This window comes from Emydura macquarii, unplaced genomic scaffold, assembly GCF_026122565.2.
Source record: "Emydura macquarii macquarii isolate MOO-44397 ecotype Brisbane River unplaced genomic scaffold, CSIRO-AGI_Emac_v2 contig_2924, whole genome shotgun sequence".
NCBI lineage: Eukaryota > Metazoa > Chordata > Testudines > Chelidae > Emydura > Emydura macquarii.
In genome coordinates, this window is record NW_027133061.1 from 5,442,739 (window position 1) to 5,460,641 (window position 17,903).

General features: G+C 56.9%; 1 protein-coding gene across 1 annotated transcript in view; it reads left to right on the plus strand.

Moving 5' to 3' along the window:
- Positions 1-1,958: 1,958 nt before the first annotated feature.
- CASQ1 (calsequestrin 1) overlaps positions 1,959-17,903 on the plus strand; it is a 29,074-nt gene continuing 13,129 nt past the window's right edge. The window contains exons 1-6 of the mRNA XM_067569667.1: positions 1,959-2,366; positions 11,540-11,624; positions 13,739-13,839; positions 14,637-14,748; positions 17,023-17,096; positions 17,590-17,720. Of these exons, the coding sequence (XP_067425768.1) occupies positions 2,124-2,366; positions 11,540-11,624; positions 13,739-13,839; positions 14,637-14,748; positions 17,023-17,096; positions 17,590-17,720 (746 nt within the window). The 5' untranslated portion in view covers positions 1,959-2,123. The remainder of the gene's footprint in view (positions 2,367-11,539; positions 11,625-13,738; positions 13,840-14,636; positions 14,749-17,022; positions 17,097-17,589; positions 17,721-17,903) is intronic.

The window sequence follows — 17,903 nt, forward strand, 5'->3', positions numbered from 1 at the left end:
CCCAAATTTGGCCAAGTTCAGAGCCCCTGACAAAATCTCAGTTTGCACATGCTCAGTAGAGCTTTGTTAGAGTTTGACAGCTGAAATCACTGAAGAGTCCAGCCTCACTGAGCATGCTCCAGCCCCTCACAGCACCTAGCACTGACCAGACTGCGCGTGTGCCGTCCCCACAAAGCGACCGAGCATGCTTCACTGCAGGAATGCAAGAGCTAAGCAGGACTTGCCCTGCAGTTGTTCCTTTCAGGTGTTAGGGGAGGCAGGTGCTGAACGGAGAGCAGGGAGCCTGTCTCTCCTGGACCCTCAATGCCCCCCTGCTGGCCCAGACAGTATGGATGGGAGGAATGATTGAGAGGGGTGAGGATCGGGATTGGGAAGGGAGAAGAGATGCAAGGCGGGGAGAGTGGAGGTGGCAGGGGCTGGTGTGTGACCACTAGAGCAGGCTCTGCTGGAAGCACCTGTGGATTCATTTTAAACTATCACAGGAGTGTGCGGCAGAAACCTTTTCTAAATTCCCTCCCCTGTTCTGTCCTGGTTCGGCTCCCTTGCCCATCACCGTGGTATCTTACCACCCGTATTGTGCGCATCCAGACTTGCTGAGGGATTGAGATTGCTGGGATCTTCCCAAGTAAAGCAACTTTTTTTTTTTTTTTTAACATGCAAAATGGCTTTCAAAACGTATCCCCAAATGCATACGGTGTTTGTATACAGAGGTCTCCCCTTCCAGCCAGTTCTCCCGTGCCACCCCCTACAGCACCCCCTGCTGGGAGAGGCTGGGACTGGAGTAGCCAGGAGCTCCCCCCCACAGCCAGCGCTCCTGCCCCTCGCCCCACAACACCCCCTGCTCAGAAAGGCTGACCCTGATGTGTCCCTTGCAAACAGATCCTAGCTAGACCCGGCTGCCATTGGGAAGGCTCTGAGCTCTCCCGCAGCCTGTCACACGTGGACATGGCCCCGGGCAGTCAATCCACAGGCTGGCAGGATCCTTTGAAAGAGCTCGTGCTCTTGAATGGGCAGACTCCCTTTCCAGCGCTGTCCGGAGCCCCTGGCCTGGGAATCTGGCAGTGAAGCTTTCGTGTCTCTGTTACCACGGCCTGGCACAGGGCGAGGATGAGGGGGCAGGGCCCAGGCTGGCACTGGAGACAATGAAGGGAGATGATCAGAGCCTGATCCCCCCACACACCCCCTCTGCCACCTCCCCCATGTAACTCAAGATCCCCTGAGATTCTCCAGACTGGGCCAGGCAGCATTTTCCCCTTCCTTGGCCCCCCCTCCTGCTCTCTCTAATTACCCACCATCCGCAGAAGCCCATCTTCATTTACCTCCGACTCATCTCATCTTATTTTTAGCCTCTTCTTCTTCCCTCCTCCCCCCCCCCCCCCCCACCGTCCCAAACTGGTCTCCGTTTTCCTTTCTTAATATGGTGATTGAGATGCCAGCAAGTTTGACTGGAGGAGAAAGGGGGGGGTGTTGGGAGAAAGGAGGAGAAGGATCAAAAGGAGAAAGTCTCACCCCCCCGCCCTTTTTTTTTTTTTTTTTTTTTTTTTTTTTTTTGCTGCATTTCAGTGGGTCTTTGTGGGGAGTTGACGGGGGGTGGGGAGTTGGGGTAGCCAGCTGGAGGGATGGAGACATGAAGCCATTGCCTGTATATAAGGCTGTACATCTGCCATAGACATATATAGTCAGGGAGTGAAGGGGTGGGCTGCTTGGGATATGACAACCCTCCGCCCCCGTGCCTCCCCCCCCCCCCCCCACAAGCCTTTTTTATGCCCTGCCTGTCTCTTTTCTTCTTTGCTTTTGAGTCTTGGTGCCCCTCGGTGCAGCTGTCACCACCCCAACGCTGCCCCCCTCGGATGCCAACGCCACCAGCCTGTGCCAGCACAGAGCCAGGTCAGCATCCCACCCTGGTTCTCCGCCCACCCACCCCCCGCCATAAAGACAGCCAGAGAGCAGGCCGGAGGAGCAAGGGGACAAGGCAGGAGGCAAAGAAAGAGAGAGGAAGGGAGCTTCGGGCCAACTTGTGTTTTCCCACACAGGGGGAGGGGGCTGGAAAGACGACTGTTCCCCCTCTGGGAACTGCCACCCGGAGCATCCTTCGTTCTCCGCCGGACCTGCCCCGCAGCGGGATGAAGTGGTTCCAGCTGGTGTCGGCGGCACTGCTGCTGGCTGCGGCGAGCCCCGGGGCATGGGGCGAGGACGGGCTGGATTTCCCCGAGTACGACGGCATCGACCGTGTCATCGATGTGAACGCCAAGAACTACAAGTCGGTGCTGAAGAAGTTCAGCGTGCTGGCTCTGCTCTACCACGAGCCGGTGGAGGACACCAAGGCCTCGCAGAAGCAGTTTGAGCTGGAGGAGCTGATTTTAGAGGTAATGGTGGGGGTTCGGATGGGCAGGGAGAGAGGAGGAATGGAAAGAAAGAAAGAAAAAGAAAAATGAACCCAGCACTTTTGATCCATAGCTGGATCAATTTCTGGACCATACATGCAAGGGCCAATCCTTCCCTGGCTAGCTACACCTGATGAGTGTTCTCTATATGTGGCCCACTCTGCCTGCCTCTGAAATGCAGCTGCTTCTGGGGGAAGGTGGCAAATGGAAGGAGGGAAGGGGGTGGAGCTTGGGGGTGGAATTTAGGGAGGCTAAAGAAAATAATTGTTCCCCTGGCTGGAATGTGGCCCGGAATCTCATCTGCACTTGGGAGAAAGGGCCATGGGATTGTTAACGGCCAGCTGGCTTTAGGCTCAAATCTGTCGGGGTGAGGGCTGAGGTGTATGTGCAGGCGCACACGCGTACACATGCATGCACACGCACGCTGCAGGTACGTTACACCTACTCCCACAGTGTCTCAAGGCCCAGGGAAAGTGACACCTGCCCATTAACAAAGCTACCAATCAGGTAATTATAAGTGAGCTGCTGTCTGTAGTCCCTTGAAATAACTGCCTCTGGCCATACAGTACAGGGTCACACCCCCCCCCACACACACACACACACACACACACACACACACACACACACACACACACACACACACACACACACACACTTGCACTCCAAGCTGGCCCAGGACCCTGGCTCACACTGGCTGACCTGGCTTATGGCAATCTTCAGTTAGCAACTGTGTGTCCGTATTTGTGCCTGGCTTTTCTTCAAGCACGAGGCGTGCGCTCCCTGTGGGCGTTGAGATCACAGTGATTCACTTTAACCCAGTGACATTTATTTCCCTTTGAACTGGATGGATGCTGACAGGGAACGTGGTTTGGAAAGAAACGTGAAAGGAAGTAAGACCCCAGATTCTGAACTGAACATCTGGGGAGAGTAGAAATGTCTGTTTGATGCAGTCAAGTTATACGTCACCCTTAGAAAGCATTAGAAAGCCAGGCCTGAAATGCTCCAGTGTTACCGCAGTGACACTACAGCTTTATTACAATATTACTGCAGTTACTACAGCGTCGCTATAACATTACTACAGTGTTATTACAGTGTCATTAGCAGGTCGCTACACTGTTCTTACAGCATCAGTCCCATGTTACAGCAGTCACTGGTTTTATTACCATGTTGTTGCCTAGTTACTGCAATATCATGACAATTTTATGACGATATTATTGCAGTGTTGCTGTGGTGTCACTATTATTACATTGTCGCATGATTACAGTGACGCTGGACTATCACTGCAGGGGACTACAGTGTTTTGGAGATCTTTACTGTGGCATTTTTATAGGGGCTAATTAATAGGGACGTTGGGAGCCCAGTGCAGAAGAAGTCCCCTCCCAAGTGGAAGGACAGCAGTCTCTGTACATTACATACCAAACCAGGAGGAAGAGCTGTCCTAGGGAGGGTTGAATTTCACGGGCTGGCGCTTCTGCCTGATCTCAGCCATGGGTGCCTCTCTGGGTCTCTGAACCATTCCCAGAAGAAGGCTCTAAATTTGAAGCTTCCATACTTGGGATGGGTGCTGAGATGAGAGGCGGCACGGCCACCCCCCTTCTCCCTCCGCCCTGGAAGGCTTGTCTCCTGGAATAGCGTCCCATTGGATCCTGAGTCTGCAGCAAAGCTGCTGCGAGGGGGGGTGACTGCCAGCAGCCTGCTCTGAAACAGAGTCAACAGCCAGAGTTGGTTCAGGAGAAGATGCACAGTTAGGTGCATTATTTTGTGCTTTCCTCTCAGGCATCCTGCATGGTCCGTGTTGTAGGTGGGTCTAGATGGGCCATGGGAGTCAGCTGCTGGACTGCTAGACTGTTAGGGTGTGTGGCATGAGACAAGATATCAGACCAGATGGACCATAGGCCTCTCTGAACAGCCCAGGATACTTTACTAAGCGGATCAGTGATGCATTTTAGTATGGCAGGAGTGGGGATACCACGCGGCAGGGGCCACTGTTCTCTGCAGATGTGGCCAATGCAACATGCTTATGAATGGGAGCGAACAGCTGGTGGTAGGGAAACTCTGGGTGCCTTCAAACCCCAGTAGTTTATCCCACAGAGCCCGGCATGATCGGGGAACAGGTTCTTCTCCCCAGAGTGAGATGGAGCAGATCCCTCCTGCTCTGCTGTGCCCAGGAGAGACTCCGAGCCAGAGGACCCCTGACAGGGCAGTGACCTTGGCTACCAGCTCCTCTTCAGATGCTGAGCATCTATGGTGCAAATTTCTGGGGACCTGCAGTGGTGAGACATCAAAGGGTTCAGTGCCTAGATAGATAGATGCACTCAGGGGAGAGTCATGGTACAGCTGTCAGCATGTACAAGGTGGATATTGTAGCCCAGGGCCTTCTCAGGGTGGAATGTCTCAGTGGGGTGCGGGAGTCAGAAGAGCTTGAGGTTTCTGCATCCACTTTTGCACCCAACCACAGGAACCTGCCTTTGCCTGGGGCCCAGAAGGGCAGGTGATGGGCGACCTGCTGCTCCACAGACTGGGGAGGGAGGAGATGCTGGCCTCCTCCAGCCTTAGCTCTCTGCTTGCTGTGCCGAGGGGAGTTTGTTCTGCTGCCTTCCTGCAATGTGTGTCTGCGAGAACACACTGAGGCTGCTGGAACCCTGCAGACCCTATGGGTCTCTCTGGCTTCCCAGCTCCCAGCCTGGGCTGCCTATATCACCGCTAAATCCCGGCCTGGGTTAAGCCGCCAGGGAAGGGGCTGCCGACTTCACTGCAGAGCCCAGCCCAATTTGGCCCCAGCCAGCTGAGCTGAGTTAGGACACGACTCCGTGAGAGTCGAGTCTGAACTGGGTTTATCTCCCTCTCTCCAAACCTCAGTTCCAAGCAGCCCCATCCACTTGGCTGGGCCAGCTCCTGAATGAGTCCCTGCAGCTCAGGCCCATCTCTGTTCTGCACGGGGACAGGGCGGCTTGAAGGACTCAGTCCGGGCCATGGTTAGCCTTTCACCTCTGGCTCACTCAGCCCAGGGTGGCACTGACTGAACAGGGCTTCTTGGTGGCCTTTTGACTGGTGTGAAATGGGGCTTGACGGGTCTCAGTCCATTTCCAGGTGCCCCACGCCGTAAAAGCCCCCCCACCATCGCCCCAGCCCAGGGGAGAGGCGGGTGGAGCACTAGCGAATACGGCACCAGGCTGAGAGCTGCAAAACTTGGGCACTGTTACTCGCCATGCTGCTGTCACCCTCTCCCCCCTCTTTCCCCTCCCTCCCTTTCTCTATTTAGTCTGGGAGCTCTCTGGGGCAGAGACTGTCTCTCACTCTGCTGATGGGGCCTGCCTGGCCCAATGGGGCTCTGACCTTAGCTGGGGGCTCTATGTGCTACTATAATGGCCCCGTATATTGGACTCCTCCAGGTCACGGGTAGGGCCCTGCGGGGGCAAAGCTGCCCATGCTGTCCCTGATGCGTGGGGAGACACAGGACCTGCCGCCCCATGGCTGCCAGTCCAATACCTTTCATCAGCACCATCCTCTGCGTCAACCTAAATGAACGATGCAATGTATTTATATCGCCGAACTTCCCACAGGTCTAATTACACCCTGCTCGTCAATCGCACGCGTGCCCCGTGCTAACACTGCAGCGCACCGTTGGTGAGCAGGCCCCGTAGGTTTGCAGCATGTGTCGTGAGCCGAGTGGTTTCCTCTGAAGCCCTGCGGCAGGACAGTAATTAGCTCAGTGGCTGCTCGCTCTGCTGGACAGGTTGGAGGCTGTTGCCGGCATTGATGTTTCGAAGGCACCTTACGGAGGTATCGTGTTGGGTAGTGCCTGGGGGTGCGGAGGTGTCACATTGCCCAGGGCCACCACAGGGAGGAAGCACCACTGCACAGGCCTGCAGAGGCATCACTTATTGCCATGGGCTTAGCCAGGGTCTGGCGGATCTTGCAGGGCCAGTCCAATGAGCCACTTGCTCTAGGGAGCAGCTTTCAGCCGGGAATGGGAGATTGTGGTGGAGTTAGTGCCTGGGGATCTGCTGCGGAGGTGTCACTACCCCCATGGCTGTTCTCCTTCACCTGTCTCTGAGGCTGGAATTCACAGGGCGTAATTCACGTGCGTGAAGTGCTGCATAGCTGGGAGGATTGGAGTGCTAGAGACAGGCAGGGTGGGTTTTCCAGAAACACTTAACAGTCATTCTCCTAAGTCTGCTTCCATTGAAGTCAACGGGGAGATTTACCAATGGGACATCAATGGGAGCAGGGTCAGGCCAACACTGAGGACTTCTGAAAATCCCACCCATAAATGATGCTGTGCAGATGGGCCTGATGGTTCTGATTCAGCTCTCGATCACCTTCCTATTTGGAAGCGTTACTGATGAGATCCTGGACTTTGGTCCAGCCCATTCTATTTTTACAGACAAACTGCAAAATCAGGATTCCTGCCTGGCTCAGATTCCAGCTCCTCCCCCGTCCCCCCATGTTTGGGCCACTCGGACGTGGGCACCTGCTTGCAGCATATCATGCATTATTGCACCTCATGGATGCTGTGCTTTTTAGGAAAATCTTGCCTGACCTCTAGTATTATGGGCCCAGTTCAAAACCCAGTGAAAGCACTGGGAAGGCCCATTGGGTCAACGGGCTTTGGACCAGACCTCAAATTAGCAGACTGAACAGAAAACTTCTAGGAAAATTACTGGGCCCTTCTTGAAATGCAGCTGTAGCATTTGCCTCTCAACCCCCAGCAGCAGGGAGTTCCAAAGGTTATCTCCATGCTATGGCAATTTTCACGGGCTGACCTCTTACCTGCCTTTTAATTTCATGGCACATCCTGCTCATTCTCCTATAATGGGGCATTTTAAACCAGTCAGTCTTCACTATGCTCTGTATGAAAATACACTCGCTTTATTGGATAGGAGTATTGTAGTCACCAGAGCTGTGAAAAATATTGTCAGCAGACTTCAGGGGGAAAATTTGTGTCATTTCACTTAATGGAAACTTTGTTGTATATCACAGAGTTTCCCTGCAGTGGCTGTTTTGTGCTCAAAAGCAATTGTGGGGAATTCTGAACGGGATCGAATGGGTTTTTTGTCAAAACACGAGAAATTATCATTCCCGAATTTCAGCAGGTTAATTTTTGGCACAAGAATAACACCAGTTTTGACTGAAAATGTTTGTTTGGGTGTGAATGTGTCTTGTGTCTATGTAAGTGTGAGTGGACTCAGTGTTTTGTGCGTGTTGTGTGTCTGTGTTTTTGTGTGTGTGAGTGTACTGTGTGTTGGTATGGGTGAGCGTGTGTTGTATTTCTGTGGGGGGTGAGCGTGGGTATTGTGTATTTGTATGGGTGAGTGTGTGTTGTTTGTGTCTATGTGCATGTTGTGTTGTGTTATGTGTTTATGCGGGTGAGCACGTGTTGTGTGTCTGTGTGCGTGTTGTGTGTTGGTGACTGCCGTCTGCTTACCCCGGAACACAGCACGGCCTGGCCTAACTCTGAATAGAGTCACTGGGAAGGACTGACTGACCTGCAGCAGAATCTCAACTCAACCTTGGCAACTCGGGATCTGATAGAAAACTCTTGGCTTGATTGAGAAGCTGGGTCCTTTTAACCCTGGAGAGGCATTGCGTTGGTTTCTGGGAGTTACACTAATGACCTAGGCCAGGCTGGCGGCAGCAGCGCAGCATATCTGACCACTCACTGTGCAGCCAGACACCTGTGAGATCCTGGGTGCCAGTTATTCTTTGACCCAATGCACCAGCGTGCTGCTAGGGGGCCGCTCCCCCCGATAGGTCCGTCCTGGCCCCAGTTCCCTAGCACAGTGTGAGGGACATGGTGCTGCTGGGAGAAAAGCGGGTGACAGCAAAGAACGTTTGGATTCAGTACTGATGCAATGTGCCCATGCCACGCTAGTGGGTGCTGTGCTGCGTGGCGGTCCCAGCTTTGGGATGAGACAAAACCAGGGTGCTCAGTACAGATCCCATGGCATTGATCCCTGGAGTCAGAGTGTTAGCCCTGGTGTCCTGGCCAAATTATTTAGGGGTAAACACAGTCCACCTCTGTAAAATTCCCCTCTGGTTTTGACAGGATAGGTATTTTTCTTCCCCTCCTGTCAGTTTTGTAAGGCTGTTGCGTGCTGCTGTTAAATAGCAGCTCTGTTCCTCCCCAGGGTGGCTGCATTTCAGTGCAGGTGAACTGATGCATACATTTCTAGAGCCCTTTAGGATTGTTTTGACATAAAAGCAACATCAGTGTAGGATAACAAGTCTCTGCATCGCACACATATCCACCCCCCTCCCATGAGCACACCAGTGAGCGTAGCTGGAGGTGCTGAACGTTTGCACGTCTGTGCTTTTTCTGAACATTGTGAGTGTCCCAGTTTGCAGAGTCAATTCTGTCAGGAAAATCAAACCACTGTCAGGAATCGTGCCTGGTTTAAAGTGGGTGAAAGGCTGAGTGGTGGCTTAGACGCTCTGTCACCACTAGAGAGCACTATGATCTCTCTCTCACACACATACACACTAGCAGCCTGCACTGCACATTTCCACTGCTGGGCCCCTTTGCTCCCTTCTTCTTTTGGCCTCTGAGTTTATAAGCAGAAGATGCAGCTGTTACTCCCTATTCTAGATGTCCTCTAGCCACTCAGCTTCCCCTCACACAGCACAGCCAGCTCACAGATGTTTGGAGCTCCGGTTCCCAGCAAAGGTTTGAGGGCACTGCTAGTTTCTGGGTTAATAATGTAACTCTTTTACCTGGTGGAGTGGGGAGTGACAAGGGCTGGGTTCAATATCTAGGGGTTCCTTTTTAACAGTACAACACAGAATGGGCTCAAACCTCCATCCAGTAACCTGGGAAAATTACACACCACCCCTGGGCGCCTCAGAGAGACAATGCTTCCCCTCTCGCACTCACTGAGTCTGTGTGTAGCAAAGAAACTTTTAATAAACAGGGAAAGTAACCTGGCATTACATTTGGGGAAACGCCACAAGCGTGATACAGAATGAATGTGACAGTGAGCAAACCGTCGAATACACTGGGCAGCGTCCTTTGCCTCAGTTTCCCACTTTGTGGTGTGAAAGTCCCACAAACAAAAGTTCCTTCGACATGCCCCTCCCTCCGCCACGCCCCACAGGCAGTTGTTGTCCTTGGTCAGCATCGATCCAGAGTTCAAAGATGTATTCACGTGAGTTCACCGCTCGCCCTGGGGGGGAGAAAAGGCACCTCAGCTGCTCACTGAGTCATTAGCCGCTCACTCTGCCCCTGCCTTCTCTCCTCAACCTCTGGGGTGTCTTGAGGTCCCACCACTTAACGCAGCTCTCAGTGATTTCAGGGGGTAGCAGGGAATCGTCACTGCTAAGGCAGGCTAGGCAGTCTCTTTCACCAGAGACACTGGGTCGAATGCTCAGACCTGATTATCAGTTATTTCAGCGTTAATGATCCACAACAAAGGACTCTTAACTGAGGCTATGTCTACACTACAGATCTTACAGCAGCACAGCTGTACCGCTGCAGCTGTGCCCCTGTAAGGTCTCCTGTGTAGCCGCTCTAAGCAGATGGGAGAGAGCTCTCTTGCCGGCATAATTAAACCACCCCCACCAAGCAACGGTAGCTCTGTCTGGAGAGCATCTCCCACCGACATGGCATTGTCCACACAGACAGGGGGATGTTTTTCTCACACCCCGGATGGACAAAAGTTTTACTGACAAAAGTGCTAGTGTAGATAAAGTCTGAGTCTTAATCAGCTCAGTCCTTCCACAGTGGAGAGGAAGAGAGCCGCAGAGCCCTCAGACAAAGCCCAGCACAACCATGAAGTAGAAACACTTTATCCCCCTTGGCGTTGGCACCCTTACCCCCTGCTTCATGAGCGCAGTTCAGTTGAGTGTGAACCCCTCAATCAGGCCCTGCCAAGCACAGTTCTGCTCCCCTTGATTCACTGAACAAAGATAACAGTTTATTACCCCGGCACCCAATATCCGAGTGATTTCCGATCCAAACCCACCCAAAGGTCATCATTTGAGCAGAGCAACTCCATCATACTGCGCAGCGAGGCAGAGTGGGTGTGTCTATGCAAACATGTCTTCTCCCCCAGCTCATCACTAGCTGTCAGGGGAGAGCTCATTCAGACTCTGCTTACAGTTATTAGTATCATGGTCAGGCCTTGGGGCCCTTGCATTGGGGAGGAGCCTGCTGTGCTAGGCGCTGTACAAACGCAGACCCAAATGATGGTCCCTGTGCCCATGGACTTACAACCTAAGTACAAGACAGACGGCAACAGGCAGACAGATGGGAGCACAAGGAAACCATGAGACAGTCCTGCGAAACATAGGAGGCAGTGCTCTGAGATCCCTGTCATGGGTCTCGGGATGGGTTCTAGGCTGGAGGTCAGGGCAAGATTCTAGATTTGGATTCGGGGTGATGGGTCTTGGTGCAAGAGCTAGACGAAGGCCGTGTGGGTTCTAGTTCCAGGTGAAGTTTGGGGTGGGGTCTGCAGTCTGATGATGACTGTGAAGTTGCTGGCGGTCCTGGCTTTGGGTTGGCAGTGGTTCTGGGCTGGCTTTGGGTTGTTGGTGCTGATTCTGGTGATGCTGGGTTTTGGTTATTGGAGAGGGTTCTGGGTCTGGATGCTGGTGCTCGCTGGGGTGTGTTGCCTGTCCCTGTCTCATCTGCAGCTAAGTAACGACCCCACGGCCAGACTCGGTGGGCAGCCTCAGAAATGCCCTTCCCCCTCCCTTGTCGCCCCTCCCAGCCAGACAGGCTCACTGGGGCTGGTGCCGCTGGAGCCAGGGCTCCCTGGTCCTCATTCCTGACCCTAAGCACCGAGAGCCTTCGCTGGGGGGGGGATGGAAAACCCAGGGCACGGCCTGGCCCCCCCAAGCCCTGCTACAGGGCGGGCACAGAAATATCCACTGGCTGATCTCCGGTGGCAAAGGGCCCAGCTTCTACAGCCCCCCCCCCAAGTCTCTTCTTGTGAAGGCACCAACTGCCTCTTATGCCTTTGTCACCAGCCTCCCCAGATCTGTGCCCCCATCCCCGCCCAGCCTGGGACGGGTGGGAGGGAGTGAGCGAGAGAGTCCAGCCCAGATCCCCATGCCAGTGTCCGGCCCAGTCTGGCTGCCCCAGCGCCACCCCCGACCGTACCCCTCTCTGAAAGTCTCTCCGTCTCTCTTGTCTCTGTCTCTGCTCTTCTTCCTAGTTAGCTGCCCAAGTCCTGGAGGAGAAGGGCGTGGGGTTTGGCCTGGTGGATTCGGAGAAGGACGCAGCAGTGGCCAAGAAGCTAGGTAAGGACTGAGCTGGGACCCCTGGGGACGAGAGGGACTCCCGGGGCTGCAGCCACCTGCGCCAGGCCTGGTCCTACTGGGGGCGTCTGTGGGGAGAGAACCCAGGGCCCACGGCTCCAGCAAACAGTTTCTCATGATGGTCTCCCAGCCCCCAGCCCATCCCAGGGCCCCTTGCACATGCCAGGGCAGATCCTTCCTGCTCCCACTGCCACTTGGGGGACTTGGGTGCAGCCGCTGCTACATGGGGTGCTCGGTCCATGTGCCTAACTCCCATAGCCCCAGGCAGGAAGCAGCTGGAGACACACCCAGGGAGGCAGAGAGGGGTTTCCTGCCTCCCCCACGCCTAGGCCCCTCGGCCCTGTCCCCCCCATACGGCCTAGCTTGCAGGCTTCAAGATCCCCGATCTCTAGGTTTTGAGGAAGCGAAGTCCCCCTGGATTTGTGCCCGTTGCTGGCAGCCCAGAGAGCCGAGCTCCGCGGTGGGACGTTTGCCGGCAGATGTCCCGGTTGCTGACTCAGATCATGTCCCCTGAGCTGTTGCTTTTTCGGCCACAAGCCATTGGAGCAGCTGCAGCAACCCCTGCAGGAGGTTGTCCAGCCGGTGCTGTGCAGGAGCTCAGACTGGATGGGAACGCTCCCTTGTCCCCTTAACATCGAGGGAAGGTGCCGGGACAGGAGCTTTCATGCCGTCCCACCGAAGGGCTCCAGATGCCCCTGTTCAGTTATGGGAAGCTACTGGCTTCCTCCCTGCTAGATTCTAGGGGCTTTTCCAGGTTAGGACTGGCCTCTGCCGGTGCCTCTCCATTGGCGTCAATGAAGTTCAGAGGATTCCCCAATATTTGGGTGCACCTCTGAACGGCTCCAAGCCCTCACCGGCTGGGAGAACTCAGGATCCTTGCCTAGAAGTGGGCTGCGTCGCCCTGCCTAGCGGCTGCTCCAGGCCACAAGCCATCCGCGGCTCCCTGGGATGCAACGAAGGGCCAGGGTGCCGGCTGTCCTCCCCATTCGCAGGTAGCGAGGGCAGGCTCTTCTGGAGCAGCCATTAGAGGAGCCGCCGAGACACATGGCCGGGGCGCCAGGCGCGGGTGGTTTTGCAAAGCCAGGGGCTTCTCGGAGCGGCGACAGCAGCAAAACGACGCTGGGCAGTGACTGCGCCGGGGCTGGCTGTGGGGTCAGGGGCTTCCCACCCGACGGGGAGCGGGCAGGGGAAGGAGCCCAGAGTCCAGCAGGCGCTGATGGGGCTCCACAGCCCTTCGGTGTGATCCCAGCCCCCCACAGGGGCGCAGAAGCAGCCGGGAGGCCGAGGGGCTGAGCCCCGCTCTGCTCGTGGTTCTGCTGAGCAGACACCAGAGGGCGCTGGGAGCTCGCTGATGGGCGCAGGGAGGCAGCGGCCCATTGAGGGCCGCTGAGGGCACCACTGGGGCCTAGTCGCCCCCTGCTCCCCCCGCCCCCCGACACCACAGAGACCCCCCCACTCCTCCTGCCTCACTCCACAGGCCCCCACCCCCACAGACCCTCCTGCTCCCCCAACCCCAACACCCCACAGACACCCCCCCCCGCTCCTCCTGCCCTCTCCCCACCGAACCCCCGACCCCACAGACTTGCTCCCCCAACCCTGACCACAGACTCCCCCCTCCCCCCTCCCCACGACGCCATGGAGATGTTCTCTCCCTGCTCCAAGTATGAGGCCCTGAGCTCAGGCCCTGGGCCCTGCATCAGGAGCCGGGGACTTTCCTTGTGTCCTTGCTGGGGTCAGGAAGGGGGTTTGCTGCCCACGCCCATCGGAACCTGGCCCGTGGGTCAGCGTCACTGACCCCGGCCGTCTAGCCATGGCTCAGCCCCAGCAGGCACGGAAGGCGCAGCATCCGACCTGCACATATGCGGCCTGGTTCGTGCAGCCTTGATTCTGTCCTGTAATGGGGTCAACACCCCGCCCCCCCCATGCACACACACACACAACACACACACACACACGCGATTCCCCTGGCGGGGGGAGCTGAGCACACACACGGTGCAGTGTCCCATCCCTGGGGCGATCCCCTGGCAGCTCCCGGGTGGCAGGCAGCAATGCCCCCACCTCCGGGGCCCCTCCTACCAGGCTGTTTCCCTGGGCAGGGCTGACGGAGGAGGACAGCGTCTACGTGTTCAAAGATGACGAGATGATCGAGTACGACGGAGAGTTTTCAGCCGACACCCTGGTGGAGTTTCTCCTGGACGTGAGTGACGGTCCTCGGTCCCTTGCCCTGCCCCCCCTTCACCCCACTGGCCCAGAGACACGGACCGGGGGGGGGGTGTTAGGAGAGACAAGGCTCCTGCCTCCAGAAGTACTGCCCGGGTGCATGGCTCAAGGCCCCTGGCCAGCCTGACAAACCTCTCCCCCCTGCGGTGGGCCTGTATCACTGTCTCCATTTCACAGAGGGGAAACTGAGGCACCGAGGGGCAGTGACTCGCCCAAGGTCACATGGCAAGTGAATGGTGGAGCTGGGAAAAGAACCCTGGAGTCCTAGCTCCGTATCCTCTGCTCCCACCACTAGACCCCACTCCCCACCCAGAGGTGGGAATAGAAACCAGGAGTCCTGATTCCCAGCCGTCTCCCCTCCTCCCCCCACACACATACTCTAACCACTAGCCACCACTCCCTCCCAGTGCTGTGACTAGAACCCAGGAGTCCAGACTCCCATGCCTGTCCCTTCCCCGCTAGCCCGAGCTGTGTCCCCTGCTTTGGCCTGGATGGCAGATGAATGCAGGCTGTGTACACCCCACAGGCCTTGCCCCTTGGCCCCATAGGTGGGACTTCCCAGGCCCCTTGGGTTGCCCCAGTGCACTAACGGCTCCAAGGCAGGGCTGTGTGTGTCTGAGTCCTGGTGCCTTGGACAGCCCAGGGGTGGGGCTGAGCCCCTCTCCCCCCCGCCCCGGTCCCTACTGCAGATTTAGCTCCCTGAAGTTGCTGCCCTGGGTGTGGGGAGGGGGATTCCCAGGGTCTGGCGCCGAGCCCCCTCTGCCCTCCTTGCAGGTGCTGGAGGACCCGGTGGAGTTCATCGAGGGAGACCGGGAGCTCCAGGCCTTCGAGAACATCGAAGACGAGCCCAAGCTCATTGGCTACTTCAAGAACGAGGAATCAGAACGTACGTAGGCGGCCACTGGGGCCCGTTGCCGGCAGGAGCCCCCCCCTCGCTCCAGGCCCAGCCCCCGGCCCCAGGCTGTGCTGTAACTATCGGCTGCTGAGGGCTGTGAGCTTCCTCCAAGCAGTGCTGCGGGGAGTCATTAGCGGGCTGTCTCAGGGCTGCTGGGGAAGTGCGCGTGGCTGGATAAAGGCAATCCTGCGCTGCAGGGCAGCGAGAGCCGCCACGGGGCTGGGAGTTTCTGCACTCCCCAGCCACAAGCAATGGCCACAGGCGGGCCCCAGCTAAAGCACCTGCAGAGACCCCCGGGCAGCGGATCTGGTCCCCGGGCTCTCACACCACAGCTGCAGGAACGTCTCTCTTCGCTGCCAGGGTCAGGGCTTGCACCCTCGGCAGGCTGCAGCCGCTGGGAGGTGACATGACCAGCCCTGGCCGCTGAGGGAGGTGCCGGAAGTGGTGCTGGTGACACAGTAGGAGGCGCTCTACTGTCTGACTCAGGGCTGTCCTCCTGTCCCAGTGAGGTGCTAGGGGGCGCTGTGCCCCAGCAAATACAAACTGGGGCCCTGACCACTGTGGTCATTTAAGATCCCCTGGCACTTTCTGTAAGAGCTGAGCTGTCATTCTTTGTGTCCGGTGATTCCACTATCCCACCTCCATCATCCCAATCTCCTGCAGCTTCACTTCCTGCACTGAACTGTTGTGTAGCGTTTTGTGTGGCGGTTAAACAGCTGCCACGTCCCACCCCAGAGGTGGCTGCTTTGCAGTGCTGGGTGAGCGATCCTTGTGCAGTGTTGCTGTGTGGCTGTTAAACAGTTGCCACATCCCACCCCAGAGGTGGCTGCTTTGCAGTGCTGGGTAAGCGATCCCTGTGCGGTGTTGCTGCACCCGTGAAGCAGGGAACTCACCCTTCTTGGTACACTCCTTGAGGTCTTTCCGGAGACAAAGTGCTACAGAAAAGCCTCCTCGCTGGGCCTGATCCCTCCCTGGCGCAGTGACAGCGGGGCCAGTTTCGTCCCATCCAACAATCTGGCCAGGAGGTGGCCGAGAGCAAATATCTCGCTGCCTGCATTTTGAATTCAGACCCATTGTGGGTGTGAGCTCAAAGCCCAGCAGCCTCTTGCCAACCTCCGACTAGCGCCTGCCGTCTAGCCTGCATTAAGTGAGCTTAACCTGTCAGCCCCGGGGCTGTCACAGCTCCATTCACCCGGCACAGCGTGAGGTGCCCGGCTCCAGAGTCGTTGTGGCTGTAACCATTCCAGGCACAGTTCATCTCCTGGTAAATAGGACACATTGCAACCCCGAGGATGGGGGGGGATCTGCCTGCCCACTCCAGATTATCCCTCGCTTCAGATCCTCCCTGCTCCCTGCCAGCCTCAGCAATTCCACTGTTTTCCATGCACTGTCTCTCCTTTCGGGCTCCCCCGCCCGATTCCCCCCAGCCCCTCCAGCGTCCCAGGGGCTGCAGTCCCAGTCTCTCGTATGGCTAGTTTCACCGCTGCTCAGCTAAGAACTGAGTCAGATGTTCACCCCGAATCTAACGAGTCTGAAAGGGTTGGCGCATTTAAAACGGAGGCAATCCAGAGAATGACTGGGCGGCACGGTGCACGGTTCACCTGTGGAACTCATTGCCACATGGCTTCATTGAGCTCAGAGGTTATCAGGATTGAAATAAAAGACTGGGTATTTATATGATTGACCCAGAATCACGCGAGACGGGGTGGGGGCTGGGAAGCAGGGCTGCTGGTTTCTGTCCCCGTCTGTGGGAGGAAGTGTGGGCGTGAGAGTAGAACCAGGTATGCCTGGGTTCATTCCACACTGTGGGACCTTGGGCAAGTCCCTGCCCATCTCATGGGTGAGGTCTCAGCGATGGAGTGGCAGCTGGGAGCACAGGGGAAGCAGTTTTACTGATAAATTCATGGACTGAGCTTCGAGATGTGTGTGTGGGGGACACAAAGGACGTAGGTGTTGTAATGTTTAATAATTATTAATGAACTGGCTGATCGATCAACACATGCGAAGCTGAGAGGAGCGGATGGATGATGATCACTGGGGTGCCGCCCACGTTAGGTGCGAGCAGGCTTTTGTCCCCCTCTATGGCTGACCTCAGAGGCTACTACGGTCGCTCCCGACTCCCGTTGTTGGCTCCAAAGGCCCCGCGTTCAGTCCCTGTTGATGAGCCAAGTTTCGGGCGGTTGCTGCCCCGGCCCCCTGGCGGGGTGAGTCCGCAGCCCCCGTCGAGCGTAGCCTCCGTGACGCCAGGGCGCTTGCCTCTTTCAGATTTCAAGGCCTTCGTCGACGCGGCTGAGGAGTTCCACCCCTACATCCCCTTCTTCGCAACCTTTGACGGCAAGGTAGGAGCGAGTGGGAGGGACGAGTTAGTGACGGGGCTGGGCCAGGGGATGTCGGGGGGGGGGAAGGGGGAGGCTGGGTGATGCTCAGGAGGCAGAAGACCCTTTTGGGGAAGGAGGGGATCCTTCCCTCTCCCTCTGTCCATGTCCGAGCTCTGTGTGCTGCCAAAGCCAATGGGCCTGGAACAACCCTGTTGGCTACGGGGATGAGGCAGGGCAGGGTCAGGCATGGTTCCCTTGTTGCCAAGCACAAGTTGCTCTTGCTACGCTGGGGGTAGGGTGGGGTGGGGGGGATCAGGCCCAACAGAACCATCACCCGCCCGCTCCACGGCAGCGCAGTACGCAGATCAGATCTGGATCAGATTGCCCCTTCTGTGGCAGTCAGGGAAGCAGCCCGGGGGGGCCGAGGGGACCGCTGGGGGTTTCCTGTGGGTGGCGGGAACCAGGCCGCGGACGCGGCCCCGCTCACTGTCCGCCTGCCCTCGCCCCGTCCCAGGTGGCCAAGAAGCTGACCCTGAAGCTGAACGAGATCGATTACTACGAGCCCTTCATGGAGAAGCCCGTCACCATCCCTGACAAGCCCAACAGCGAGGAGGAGATCGTGCAGTTCCTTGAGGAGCACAAGAGGTGCGGGGGCCGCCAGCACAGGGCGGGTCAGAGCCCTACTAAGGCACGGGGGGGCGGCCCGGTGCTTCAGACGTCCTGCCCGATCTTGGGAGAGCCACCGGGGGCCTACCTTTTCCAATGGGACGGGTGATTTGGGGGATCTCCATTGCTGCTAGGCAGCTGACCCCCCCTGGAAATCAGACC